Source organism: Narcine bancroftii, chromosome 5, assembly GCF_036971445.1.
Source record: "Narcine bancroftii isolate sNarBan1 chromosome 5, sNarBan1.hap1, whole genome shotgun sequence".
NCBI lineage: Eukaryota > Metazoa > Chordata > Chondrichthyes > Torpediniformes > Narcinidae > Narcine > Narcine bancroftii.
The window spans coordinates 101964269-101977632 of NC_091473.1; the positions used below are offsets into that span (position 1 = coordinate 101964269).

Genomic DNA, 13364 nt, shown 5'->3' on the forward strand with positions numbered 1-13364 from the left:
CCTTGCTGCATCATTTGCAGCATTGGTCATACCCTATGGATTTTCACCTAAGGCACATCTGAAGACAACCCAAACCACCTTCCACCAAGTCCTTTTATGGCAGCCTTGGCTGGTCTACACAGGATCTTCCTGCTGACAATGTCTCACTTTTGAACAATTCTAAACCCTGTGTGAATCTGGAATCCCTTTCCCCATTTAACCTTTGTCTTCTCTATAGCAATTACAATGTGTATTGTTCCATTGAAGGAGGTCAGTCCTTCTGTTCATTCAGAATAGAGATTGATAATTTGTGGACATGAAAATCCCTTTTGCACTTGCAAGGAATCCCAGGAATTAATGACCAATCGGCCATTAAAGTGTCAAGTATGAAAACAAAAGCAGCTCAATGCTGGCATCAGATGGTGTCATCTTATGCCTGGGATTGACAGCCTTGACCCCTAGTACAATCCCCGTCGGCCGGCGTGGCAATCAGGCCAGGGTGAAGCAGGCAATTGCATTGTGGGATTGAAATGACCCAAGTTTTTGCATGTGTTCAGGAACATGAAGGAAGAAAAGATTAAAATAAAGGTATAAACTTTGCCGTGCGAATGTCACAGCGGGAAAGAGAGGAAATAAATCGCAATAGTGGACAATTTTTAAACAGCATGGGAAAGTTGGTAGCATGATAGCACAGAATTTATGAAGACGGTGGTAGAAAGCAATGACCCACCTGACTTCCCAGAATGCCGTATGGCAAAAAAATCTGTCTATGAGTGCTCCATGCATGCAGCTGTGCATACAGCCCTTTCTCTGCTGCACAGCATTCTGGGAGGGAAGGTACACCATCAGTTTTTCCAATGGTATTTATAACTTGTACATGATAATGCTACAACCTTCCCACACTGCATAAATTGTACGCGATAGTGCTACAACTTTTGCACGCTGTATAAATTGTATGCGATAGTGCTACAACATTGCCACGCCGTATAAATTGTACGCGATAATGCTTCAACATTCCCACGCTGTATAAATTGTACGTGATAGTGCTACAATGTTCCCACTCTGTACAAATTGTACGCGATAATGCTAGAACATTCCACACTGTATAAATTGTACGTGATAGTGCTACAACATTGCCACGTTGTATAAATTGTACGCGATAATGCTTCAACATTGCCACGTTGTATAAATTGTACGCGATAATGCTTCAACATTCCCACGCCGTATAACTTGTACGAGATAGTGCTGCAACATTCCCAAGCATTATAAATTCTATGTGATAGTGCTACCAATATTCCTACGCTGTATAAGTTGTACGCGATAGCGCTACCAATGTTCCCAGGCTGTATAAATTGTACGCCATAGTGGTACAACATTCCCACACTGTATAAGTTGTACACGATAGCGCTACCAATGTTCCCAGGCTGTATAAATTGTACGCCATAGTGGTACAACATTCCCACGCTGTATAAGTTGTACACGATAGCGCTACCAATGTTCCCAGGCTGTATAAATTGTACGCCATAGTGGTACAACATTCCCACACTGTATAAGTTGTACACGATAGCGCTACCAATGTTCCCAGGCTGTATAAATTGTACGCCATAGTGGTACAACATTCCCACACTGTATAAGTTGTACACGATAGCGCTACCAATGTTCCCAGGCTGTATAAATTGTACGCCATAGTGGTACAACATTCCCATGGTGTATAAGTTGTACACGATAGCGCTACCAATGTTCCCACGCTGTATAAATTGTACGCCATAGTGGTACAACATTCCCACGCTGTATAAGTTGTACACGATAGCGCTACCAATGTTCCCACGCTGTATAAATTGTACGCCATAGTGGTACAACATTCTCACGCTGTATAAATTGTACACGATAGTGCTACAAAATTCCAACGCTGTATAAATTGTACACGATTGAGTTACAACTTCTGTACGCTGTATAAATTGTACGAGGTAGTGCTACAATATTCCCACATTGTATAAATTGTACGTGATAGTGCTATAACTTTTGCACGCTGTATAAATTGTACGCGATAGTACTACAACATTGACACTCTGTATATATTGTACGCAATAATGCTGCAACATTCCCTCGCTGTATAAATTGTACACGATAGCGCTACCAATGTTCCCACACTGTATAAATTGTACATGATAGCACTACCAATGTTCCCATGCTGTATAAATTGTACGCTATAGTGCTACGAAAATTCCCGTGCAGTATAAATTGTATGCGATAGTGCTACAACTTTCCCACGCTGTTTAAAAATTGTCCACTATTTCTATTTATTGCTAGCAATTACCCACGGTCCCTTATAAAGATTTATATAGGTCAGCACAACTACAGGGGCTGAAGGGCTTGGACTGTGCATAAAGCTTAATTATGTTATAATTGGGCAAGATTAATTTTGCTCAAATATAAGGTCATAATACCTTGATCAGGATTTAGAGCAGGTCCAGCATAACTTGATGCATCATGTCATCACCAGTAGAAGGTAGAAGAGTCCTAACCCCAGGGATGGCTCCTTGCAAGTGTGAAAGTGTTCAGTGTCCTAGTGAGGAGTGGTCAAGTATGAAAAGCCAAACCTCCATTCCTATCCCAGGACACTGACCAGCTCATTTTGTGGGTTGCAAGGGTGAAAGGGGCTTAAGACAATTGAGGGAATTGTGCAGATGGTTCGAAAATGCCTCAGTGGAAGATCAGCCATGGTTTTGTGATAATGCCCTTTTACAATCTCCTGATATGGCCAAGTGTTGCCAATTAAATACTATTAATGTATAATCTGGGAAAAATGGGAATCAATTTACAAACTGCAGAAAGTCCTGCAAATATCACGGAGGATCTTTCTTGGAACCAACACACCAATGGCATCATGAAGAAAGCCTCTGCTTCCTCAGGAGTTTGCGGAGGAGCTAGTGGAGTTGTTCAAGTGAACCGGTACGGACGTGAAGGGCCGACATGGCCTGTTTCCGTGCTGTAAACGGTTATATGGTTATATCTCAAAGGGTAGGATGACCCACTTCCCTCTTTTTGTTTATGCTGATATTCGCCTTATGCCCTGTTTTAACATTTCTTTCTCGGCATTCATTCATTCCCAGCTGCTCTTGCAAACTGATTTTACGGGTTGTTTCAAGTTGAATGTAAATGAGCTCTCCATTGAATGCTACTGTGATTCAGCACAGTGAAAGTTGATGCAAACCAATTTCTAGGTTTTGATTGTTTTCAAAATAATTTCAGGTACAGATGATCGACTACTTTTTTTTAACGTGAAGGCAAATACTATAATCCAGTGTGGAATATGAATGTAGTCCCATTGGATCATATATAAGCAAATTGAGTGCAAGTATGCAGTGCACTGAATGTATAGTAAACACCAGATTGTAACATTTTGATTTGGTATGTGCTGTGGCCTTCATCGGTCTCAAAAACGGTGGGCTGAGCATAACTGCTGTTCCGACATTTTATTTCTTTGTTACAGTTCTGCAAAGCGCCACAAATCTATGGAAGATGAAATGGATAGCCCTGGTGAAGAACCCTTTTACACCAACCAAGGTCGTTCTCCAGGCAGTGGCAGTCAGTCAAGTGGTTGGCATGAGGTGGAGCCAGGTAAGCATTCCCCTGATAAGAGCTGATTGTTTTAAGAAGCAAAATGGTATGAGGAATATTTTTGTTTTGATCCATTTTGACAGTAATGTAAAATTTATCAAGCATTTACTTTTTAATACACTGCTGCAATTGCTAATGTTAAGGGGTATATTTTTTAAATGAGTTATAAATCATTTTCAGCACTTGCTTTGAGCTACCTTTCCAAACTATTGATTGAGTCACCAGCAAATTCAGAATCTGCAGTTAATAGTCAATTTTGTTTTTGATTTGGAAAATTCTTTTAATTCCAGTTTTGCATCATTACCCATTAGTAAGTCACTAGCCCCTTTTACACAGCCATTTCGTTCTGGAATATTTGTGCCTTTATTGCACTATGCCTTCTGTGTGAAAGGTACAAACATTGGATGGGGAGGGGGTTAACTCAGTTCCAGCTTTTTACTGGCAGCAGAGGTAGTGATTGCGCCGAATCGATGTTTGTATAAAAGAGGCGGTCCAGCATTCCAGGAAAGGGCGTGAATATGTACTGTATCTTTTTTAAGTGTATTTATGTGTAAGCATTTAAATCTTGGACAAAACATGCAAGTAGGAGAACAGGAAAAATCTTTTTAATAATACCTCTGCCCCACTCTCCCCTGGCGGCCTGCTGCCCCACTGTCTCCCAATGGGGAGTGGGGCCAGTGCGGGGTCCAATAGCAGGCCACCGGGAAAGTCTCCTGCCAGCAGCCCTCACACTGATCCCACTGCCCTGCTTCCAGCTGTCCCCAGGTGTTTCTAGTCACCTTGTTCTGTGAGCAAGCTGGTCTGTGGGTTTGCCTTCAGTTCGAACAGTTTGAAGTCCACTTGCCATTCTTGGCCCCCTCCATTTGATAAAACAGTCATGGAAGACTCACAGTTGTTGGGATCACCCAGCTGCAAAATGTTAGTGTTGCTGTGGGCCGCTCATGCAGAGGGCAATTGCAAAGTGTGGCCAGGTCCAGCACCCACCCGGTAAGGTATAATTCCCAGTGCATCACTGATTTGACACTAGGTCTGCCGGATTGTGCTGCAATGATACAGGAAAGATAAAAGGCAGTCGATCTAGGGAATAGCTGACTGGCAAGCACTTAGGATTCACCCCACTTCGGATGTCTATGCATGCTCCCATAAATGCAGGTCTGAATTGAGCTGTAGATGAAATGGCTGGAGCTGAGATGAAATGAGCTGGTGGTGAAATAGAGATGCATCCTCTACTAGACTCATCGTTTCATTAGCTGGGTGAAGCACTGATGTGTGTCTGGAAGGAGAATGAGAGATGATTTAATTCATGCACAAGAATTATGGTTTTGACACGTCAGATGTGGGGTGGCTGTTGGTCTTACAAAATAGGGCTTGATCATTCATGAATAAGATAAGAAATATGTATGAAAGGGGTACTGAATTTGGAACTCTACAGAAGGAGGGTGTGAATGCTCAATCACTGAATGTATTCAAGACAGTCACTGACAGACCTTCAAATAATAAGGGAGAGGAGATTAGTGTTAGGGAATGGCATTGTGATAAAAAAAACCACCCCCCACACTGATTCTACCACCCCACTCTCAGATGTCCCCAGGTGTGTCTAGTCCCCTTGTGCTGTGAGCAAGCTGGTCTGTGGGTTTGTCCTCAGTTTGAACAGTCTGAAGCCCACCGCCGTGCTCCCCCACCTCCACCCCAGACAGCCTGTCACCAACCCTCAACGATAGATAAATTTCTATGCCATAAGTGCTCTGTGATTAGTAAAGAATTACTTAAGGTGGTATGTGAGTGGAAAGAAAAAGTTTGAAAACCTCTGTTTTAATCATACCTAATGTTTCTTGTTAGGTGCACGGTTTCATAACTCCAAAGGAAATGGACCAATGACAATTTTTCTCAAGCAAAATATTTCAGCAACAATTGCGTCTAGAGCAGTGGCTCTAAGTCTCTTTTTCCCCACTCACATACCACCTTAAGTAATCCCTTATTAATCACAGAGCACTTATGGCATAGGGATTTCTTAAGGTGGTATGTGTGTGGAAAGAAAAGTTTGAAATTCACTGCTATAGATCAATTCTTGCAGTATATTTTCCCACGCTCTTATAAATTGTGTGCGTAGTTTCCCACACTCTTTTATAAATAGTGCGCGCCGATTTTATTCCCGCTACAATTTTCCCATGCTCTCTTATTGTGTATTAATAAAAGTAATGTTTGATTACAAACCCTTGTGTCCACTCATCTCTCTCGAACCTGACACTTTCTCAACACGATGACTAGCGCAGGGACCAACAATGCGCTGCTGGGAGAGCCTCCCGACAGCCAACCATCAGCCCCCACATTGATCCCATCGGTCCGCTCCCCCCTGACAGCCCGCCACCAGTCCACAATGATCGATGCTAGTGAGCCACAAAGCAACAATTATCACTGTCAATGTTACCATTATCACCCTAATTTCAACTTTGCATGTAAGACTTGGGGAATATTTTTGAGCCACTTTTGGGGGAAAAACAAGTGGGTCCAACATGCCATCAAATGAGGTATGTTATATGTGACACTAGACACCAGTGCTGTTGTGTTACACATTCTGCCTCTTTTGCTTCTGGAATGCCGGCTGGCTGTGTAAAATGACACACTGACCTGACATTATGCCGGCTTTGTTTGGTTCAGTGTAAACGACCAAATGACGGGAATATTGTGAGAATTCTATGTAAAAAGCCCTACTGTCAGTGATTTAATCTAATTCAATGTTATTTTAGATCTGGGACAGTGTTTGAACTGTCTGAAAGCCAAAAAAAGACATTCAGTGCTTTTGTTCTGTGATTATGCATTTGGTGCTTCCATGTAGAATTTCAAAACCTAATATATTATGAGACAACAATATTGATAGTTTTATCTTTCTTATTGCGCTTTGGATCCAGGAATTGATTATGTTTGCAAGGAAATGTAGATCACTACTGACTAGGAATGAATAGCCATGCCCATAATTGAAGATGTGTAGATCACTACTGACTAGGAATGAATAGCCATGCCCATAATTGAAGATGTGTAGATCACTACTGACTAGGAATGAATAGCCATGCCCATAATTGAAGATGTGCATCATTCTAGTTTGCAGTAGATGAAGGAGTGGGGTTGGTTTGTTTGACATTCCATTGCTATGTATTCAGCCACTGAAGTTGTCAAACCTATAGACACCCATTAGTTCAGTGATGCACAAAATGCTGCTCTATGGAGGAGGTGTGATGGTGAAATATTAGTCAGATTCTTTGCCAGTAAACTTTTGATCACAGCCAGGCTGTTACATTCGAATGCAAAACATAAAAGGATGTGCTTCCCCAGTGAAGGTGGGGAGAATAGATTATTGAATTAACTTGCATTCTTATCTATTTTCTGTTCCTTGCTTTCACAAAAGGTGGCAGAAAAGAAAAAGGCTAGCCAATTCCTGTTAAGAAGGAAGGAAATTGTCGAGCAAAATAACAGAATTTGAAAGTCTCAGACTTTGGTACAAAGATGATTCTTATCGTTATAATATTGCACAGGCTGTTAACTTTTCAAAAGGCACCATGTGTATTAGATTATGTAATCCAATTAAAGAAGGGAGTTCTAGACTGGTAAATTATGTTACAATTAATTCTTGTAATTCTTCTTGTCAATTGTGTGAATGGGAAATGGGAAGGATTTTATGAGCATTTTACAATGATCCCATAAACACCGGGGGTCTCTGCTGCTTACCAATCAAGATATACACTCAAACGAGAATTCTCAGTGACAGGAAATCAAGAAGTTAAAAGCAGATTTAATCAATCACCTTTCATAATTTTGCAGAAAACAAACTAAAATTTGGACCTAGTTTAACAGTTTTTTTTACATTGCAAGTCATTTTTTTTAATATGTGTGAAGGACCATTTCCTGGTAATTTAGTGTAACTCAGAAAAGTCTGCCAAGTACTTGCCTGGGATACATTATTTCTGTGCAAGAGTCCTTTGTGACATTGCAGTAGAATTTTGAGTGTTGATGCTTTTGGCAGATATCACTGGGCATTCCAAGGCAACCTACTGTAATAATATAAAATGTATGTTTCTATCCTGGACCTTTCCTTACATTAAATGAACTACTCAACAAAGATCATCTCCTTTATTTTCTTTTTTTGCTCTTTGAAGCTACTGGGCTGTGATATCTTTCCCCCACCAATACCCCTCACTAGTGAAGAGGTTGAAGAGTTCCTTTCCACCACCTCTCCACCCCACCATCCACAGATGATAGACTAATCCCCTTTATTTTACCTTCCTTGCAAATACATTTGCAGAAACAATGTAGTGCCCGGAATTCATTAGCCCCTTTCACACCTGCACTTTATCCTATTAATTAACTGCCAATCTACCGGTTAATGTGCTTGCGAATCGGCACGCATGCTTCAGATCAACCCAGGGATTTCCCGCATAGATAGGATGTATCATCGCTGATCCATTTTAGCCTAGTGTAAAAGGGACAGGGGGTATCCTGGGACCAATCAGTGATGCATTGATGACGTACATGCGTGCAGGAACATGAAGGAAACAAAAGATTTAAAAAGATAGTATAAGTTAACTAAATCTTGATCAATGTATTATGATATTATATTTAAACAAAATTATTCATGCATAATTAAGGATTATGTACAGCACAATATGAGCCCTTCAGCCCATGTTGTTGTGCTGAACTATATAAACCTACTCCTGTATCAGAAAATCGTAGCGGGAATAAAACACACACAAATAAGAGTGTGGGAAAATACATGTACAATTTTACAAAATATACCCGCATAATTTATAAAGGACTGTGGGAAAGTGATTGTGGCAATAAAACACATAACACACAATTTATAGTGACCATGGGAAAGTCACAGTGGAGATTAAATACACAGATACACACACAATAAAGTGGATACATACAACAATCAAGGATAGATAGATAGGTCTGTGAGAGAAAGAGGGAAAGGAGAGAAAGAGAGAGAGAGACACACACACAGACAGAGAGAGAGTGAGAGTGACTGCCCAAGGAACTAAATACCGTTTCCTTGAAAGCCCCCATGTCCCAGTGTGCCTTGACATAATGAAAAGGCTTAATGCATGGAGCACTCATGGAGGGGTTTCTCTGCCATGCAGAATTCAGGGAGGGCAGGACAGCCATCGCTTGATGCATCACTCAGGATATCACTGGTTGAGGATAGGTGCCTCTCTGTTCTAGGACACTGGGTGGTGAGTGTGAAAAGGCACAGAGAACCAGTTAAAATTGGTCCAGTGTGAATGGCAAAAATGGCTTCTTGAGCCAGTTCATTGAACAGTCAATTTGCTGGTTAGCCAATGTGAAAAATGCAATTGTTTCATCACTCTAAAATTGACCAATGAACTATTTCACATGCACTTAAATTTAAATTCAGACATACAGCACGGTAACAAGCCCTTTTACCCCATGACCCTCTGCTGCCCAATTACACCCAATTAACCTACAACCCCAGTACTTTTGAATAGTGGGAGGAAACAGGAGTTTCCTCCCAGAGGGAGCCCATATAGATACAGGAGAATATACAAACTCTTTACAGACAGCGCTAGATTCGAACCCTGATCACTGGTGCTGTAACTGCATTATGCTAATTGCTATGAATGATTTATTGTGACCAAGTCTTTGGGCTTCAATTGCAACCAAATTTTGATGTGGATTGACAAATAAGAACTGTTGTATTCTTTTGCCTATTAATTATACCCTAGAGATCAGAGTAATGGTGATACAATATGGAAGCGGTCTATTCTTCCCCACTTGTGACCAGGTTGCTAACCTAAGCTTCTCCTAATTGCCAGCATGGCTCAAGTCCTCTAAACTTTTCCTATTCATGAACTTGCCTCAATGTCTTATAAAAGTTGTCATTGTACCCACCTCTACCTCTTCCTGTGGCAGCTCATTAAATGTACCCATCTTCTTGAAAGAAAATGTTACCCCTTGAATCCCTTTTAAATATTTCCCTCAAATTTAAGGTTAGAGGGAAATATAGTTAAGTGTTTTAGTTTTCGACTCTCCTACCCTGCAAAAAAGCCTGTGACATTATTGATGCTCCTCGTGACTTTACATAGCTCTATAAGATCACCCCTCAACTGGTCCACAGTAAAATGCCCCAGCTCATTCAATCTTCCTTTATAACTCAAGACCTCCAATCTCGATAACATCCTTATGAATAATTTCTGCAGTTTTTTTTTCCCCAGCTGAATGAGATCCTTCCTAAAGCTAATCAACCAGAACTGCACACAATATTCCACGCAAGGTCTCAACATCTTACACTACTGTCACTTGACATCCCAGCTTCTGTATTCAATGCCTCATTCTATAAAGGCAACAGTGCCAAATGTCTTCCTTGCCACACTGTCTACACATCTCCATTTAGTAGAGAACTATGTACCTCTACTCTCGGTCTCTCTGTTCTGAAGCATTCTCCAGTCTTCTGTCATTTGGTATCCAAATCCTGCTCTGATTTAACTTACTAAATTCAGCACATCTTGTTTGTCCAAGTTAAATCCAGTTGCAATCTTAGATTACCTTTGTCACCGTCCAATATAGCCCCAATTTTGATGTCATCACAAACTCATTGACCATGTCGACTACATTCTCATCCAAATAGTCAATATAAACGATGAACCTCAGTAGATCCAGCAACAATCCCTGTGGCACTCCACTACCACTTTTGACTACTACCACCAACCAATTTTGTATACATTTGGCAAGCTCAGTGCCAATCCATTGCGATTTAATCTTCTTAACCTTTGCAAAAATCTGCATTAGAGTCCACATAGATAACACCTACCGCCCGACTTCATGAATCCACTTGGTTACTTATTCAAAAAAGTCTGTCAAATTTGTGAGGCATGATTTCCCATGCATAAAGCCATGCTGTTTATCCCAAGTCATTCCTTTCCAAATAAAATTATGGTCACTGGCCCTAAAGAGCTGTCCCGTTGACAATGCAATCATTTGCCCTGCCTGATTTCCCAATAGGAAGTCCAGTCTTCCCCCTTCTCTAGTAGGGCTATATCTACAGGTTTGAGAAAACATTCCTGGACACACTTACAAATGCCACACTATTCAAGAAATTGGACATGTAGCACTGGAACAGGCCTTTCTGGCTCATGAGCCCATGCCCCTCAAATGCACCAAATTAACCTACAATCTTCATACAGTTTTGAAGGGTGGGAGGAAATCGGGGCTCCCAGAAGAAACCCACGCAGGCACAGGGAGAATGTACAGTGTCAGATTCAAACTCAGTTTGTTAGCGCTGTAATAGCATTGTACTAACCGCTATGCAACAGTGCCCCCATAAATTATAGGACATTATAATTATAATTCAATTATTCTTACAGCTATTGGTGATCTCCCTACATATTTGCTCCTCTAATTTTTGCTGACTATATTAAAATCCCATCGATGTGATCATCCCCCTTTTTTAAATTTCTGAGTTGTACTGATATAGCCTCACAAGGAAATACCCCAGAATTATCCTCTCCAAGTACAGCTTGATGTTCTTCCCCAATTAAAAAATCACAACTCCCCCTTCTTTCTTGCCTTCACCTCCATCACAACTTAGGATCTAAACCCTGGTGCATTGAGCTGCAAGTCCTGTTTATTCCTCAGACATTTGAAATATATATATTATACAAGTCCCATGCATCTATCCATCCTCTGAGTTAATCTGCCTTGCCTTTCTGTAAAATAAATACATTGTTGTCTATTGGCCACCCCACCCCCACCATTCTTCTCTGTCCTACCTCCTGAACTTTCTCGTTATAACTTCCATATTTGTCTCAACTTTCTCATCTCCCAACCTCTCTCATTTAAACTCTCCTTGGGAGAATGAGTAAATTTAATGCCCGAATATTAGTAACCCTCCAATTCATAAGGTAAAGCTCATCTTCTTGAAGAGGTCACCTCTGGCCCAGAAGAGACCTCAATGGTCCAAGAAACTGATTTTCTCCCTCCTATCAAAGGTGCTACAACTTTAAATAGTTTTCATGTGATACACACATCTCTTTTTTTTAATTTGTGTAGTGGCAGAGCGGTGCTTAACAGTAATTGTGCGTTGCAATGTTATTACTATCTCAGTTTGATCTGATCTGGGGGAAAAAATGCTTAACTTTTGCAAGGATTCTTTCAGGAGGAGTAAAGAAGTTAAATGAGTTCTCAGTACTTCAACAACTTCACAGTTTCCATCCTAGAGAACTTTAATTGTGCATCATGTGGTGGACTAGTGCAACAGCTTTCAAACACTTAAGTGCAAGTCCAGAATTTCTGTTAGTTTCACAGTACAAATTAGACCTAACACAGACAAATTTACCTTAATTACAACCAGCAAGTCCAAGCCATTGCAGACATGGCAAGTACTCTTCATATTGGCAAATGGTACCTCACAATTCCAGAACAGATTACTTCATTATTTTAGGTCTAATCATGACTCCCCATATTGTTTCTTCTTTGAAAATAAATAATTGTTTGATAACAAATCACACAATGTATTTGTGCAGTCAATATGCAATAATGACTGGTGCCATTCATTCTAAAACAAGAGGGCATAAGTCAAAGAGAGTGACAAATAAATCTCATGAAGAATTGAGAAAAATATTCTTATTTTGAGAAGGTAATGAGGTAGTGGGTCTTACTTCACAACGTGGAGCATATGAAGATAAAAAAAATGTTTGTGAGGACTAATAAATTCTGGTGAAAGGGTTGTTTCAAATAAGTTTTGGGGAGTCTGTTCTGGACCATAAACACTGTGCAGTAATTTCTCTGCAATATGGATGATTATACTGGCTCAACATTGTCTAACTGAAAATGGATGGGGATTTTTCCAGACACATGCTTGGCTGGAAGAACTAACATATTCAATTCCAAGACATAAATTGCTACTGGCAAATTCAAACTCAGAAATACAAATACTGCAGGAAGATCAAAAGAATGTGCCACCACCGCACTATCGTGACATCTGATTTAAAAACTCAGTATTAAGAATCCTTAGTGATCTGGATGAGTTACTGCCTGGATAAGGGCTGCCTCCATTTATTTCACTGTAACTTTAGCTGGGATTGGCTGCCTGTAAAGTGCATATAGTGAATCATTCAGTACATTCTGAACACCTTAGTGGCAATATGCTACATGACAACTAGCAGTAGTTTGCTTTCTCCTGTGATATTAAATGTCAGTGTTTACTTTCTATCTGGGAGTATAAAAGTTCTTGTGATAAGACATTGAAAAGCATTCACAAGTAAATATCACGAAAATCTGTAGACACTGTGGTTGATGTAAAAAAAACACGAAATCCTGGAGAAGTTCACCAGGTCAAACAGTATCCTTTATGTCTTCTTTTCTTCTTTCTTCTTCTTTGGCTTGGCTTCGCGGACGAAGATTTATGGAGGGGTAATGTCCATGTCAGCTGCAGGTTCGTTTGTGGCTGACAAGTCCGATGCGGGACAGGCAGACACGGCTGCAGCGGTTGCAAGGGAAAATTGGTTGGTTGGGGTTGGGTGTTGGGTTTTACCTCCTTTGTCTTTTGTCAGTGAGGTGGGCTCTGCGGTCTTCTTCAAAGGAGGTTGCTGCCCGCCAAACTGTAAGGCGCCAAGATGCACGGTTTGAGGCGATATCAGCCCACTGGCGGTGGTCAATGTGGCAGGCACCAAGAGATTTCTTTAGGCAGTCCTTGTACCTTTGGTACACCTCTGTCTCGGTGCACCTCTGTCTCGGTGGCCAGTAGCAAAGGT

At 40.9% G+C, this 13364-nt stretch overlaps 1 protein-coding gene across 50 annotated transcripts in view; it reads left to right on the top strand.

Moving 5' to 3' along the window:
* nfia (nuclear factor I/A) overlaps window positions 1–13364 on the top strand; it is a 607739-nt gene that overhangs the window by 396452 nt on the left and 197923 nt on the right. For all 50 annotated transcript variants that reach the window (XR_011357787.1, XR_011357794.1, XR_011357786.1 and 47 more), the window contains one exon: window positions 3473–3600. Coding sequence is in view for 21 of the 50 variants with exons in the window: in XM_069938538.1 (XP_069794639.1) it covers window positions 3473–3600 (128 nt within the window). In the remaining 29 variants the exon portion in view is untranslated. The remainder of the gene's footprint in view (window positions 1–3472; window positions 3601–13364) is intronic.